At 36.1% G+C, this 410-nt stretch overlaps 1 protein-coding gene across 1 annotated transcript; it reads left to right on the top strand.

The window, feature by feature from the left end:
* Positions 1-4: 4 nt before the first annotated feature.
* Positions 5-404, top strand: LOC105461963 (alpha-glucosidase-like; the record flags this gene model as incomplete). Its single annotated transcript, XM_011708488.1, has 2 exons — positions 5-166; positions 306-404. Coding segments are annotated over 2 exons (261 nt in total), but the record flags the coding sequence as incomplete, so codon positions are not given.
* Positions 405-410: the final 6 nt, after the last annotated feature.

Below are 410 nucleotides of genomic sequence, written 5' to 3'. Positions count from 1 at the left end.
TTTCGTGGAAACTGGCATCAATGCGATCTGGTTATCGCCTATATATCCAAGTCCCATGGTCGATTTTGGATACGACATATCCAATTTCGTTGACGTCGATCCGTCTTTTGGTACATTGGAAGACTTCAAAAGTCTTCTAAAGTGCGCTAAAGAACTCGGTCTAAAAGTGCGACAATTTGCAATATATTGTGCACATTCATAAACAAATTTCTTTTATTATAATTATCTCCGTTTATGTTACGTTATAAAACATTTTTTTTTATTTTTCATTGCTACTCCAAAGTTATTCCATGTCATTCTTATAGGTGGTTCTTGATCTTGTGCCGAACCATACGTCTGATAAACACATATGGTTCCAAAAGGCTCTTCAAGGTGACAAGAAGTACAAGGACTATTATATATGGGCAGAC

Source organism: Wasmannia auropunctata, unplaced genomic scaffold (assembly GCF_000956235.1).
Source record: "Wasmannia auropunctata unplaced genomic scaffold, wasmannia.A_1.0 LD274028.1, whole genome shotgun sequence".
NCBI lineage: Eukaryota > Metazoa > Arthropoda > Insecta > Hymenoptera > Formicidae > Wasmannia > Wasmannia auropunctata.
The sequence above is the reverse complement of the archived record's forward strand: the minus strand, read 5'-3'. Positions and strand labels throughout refer to the sequence as shown.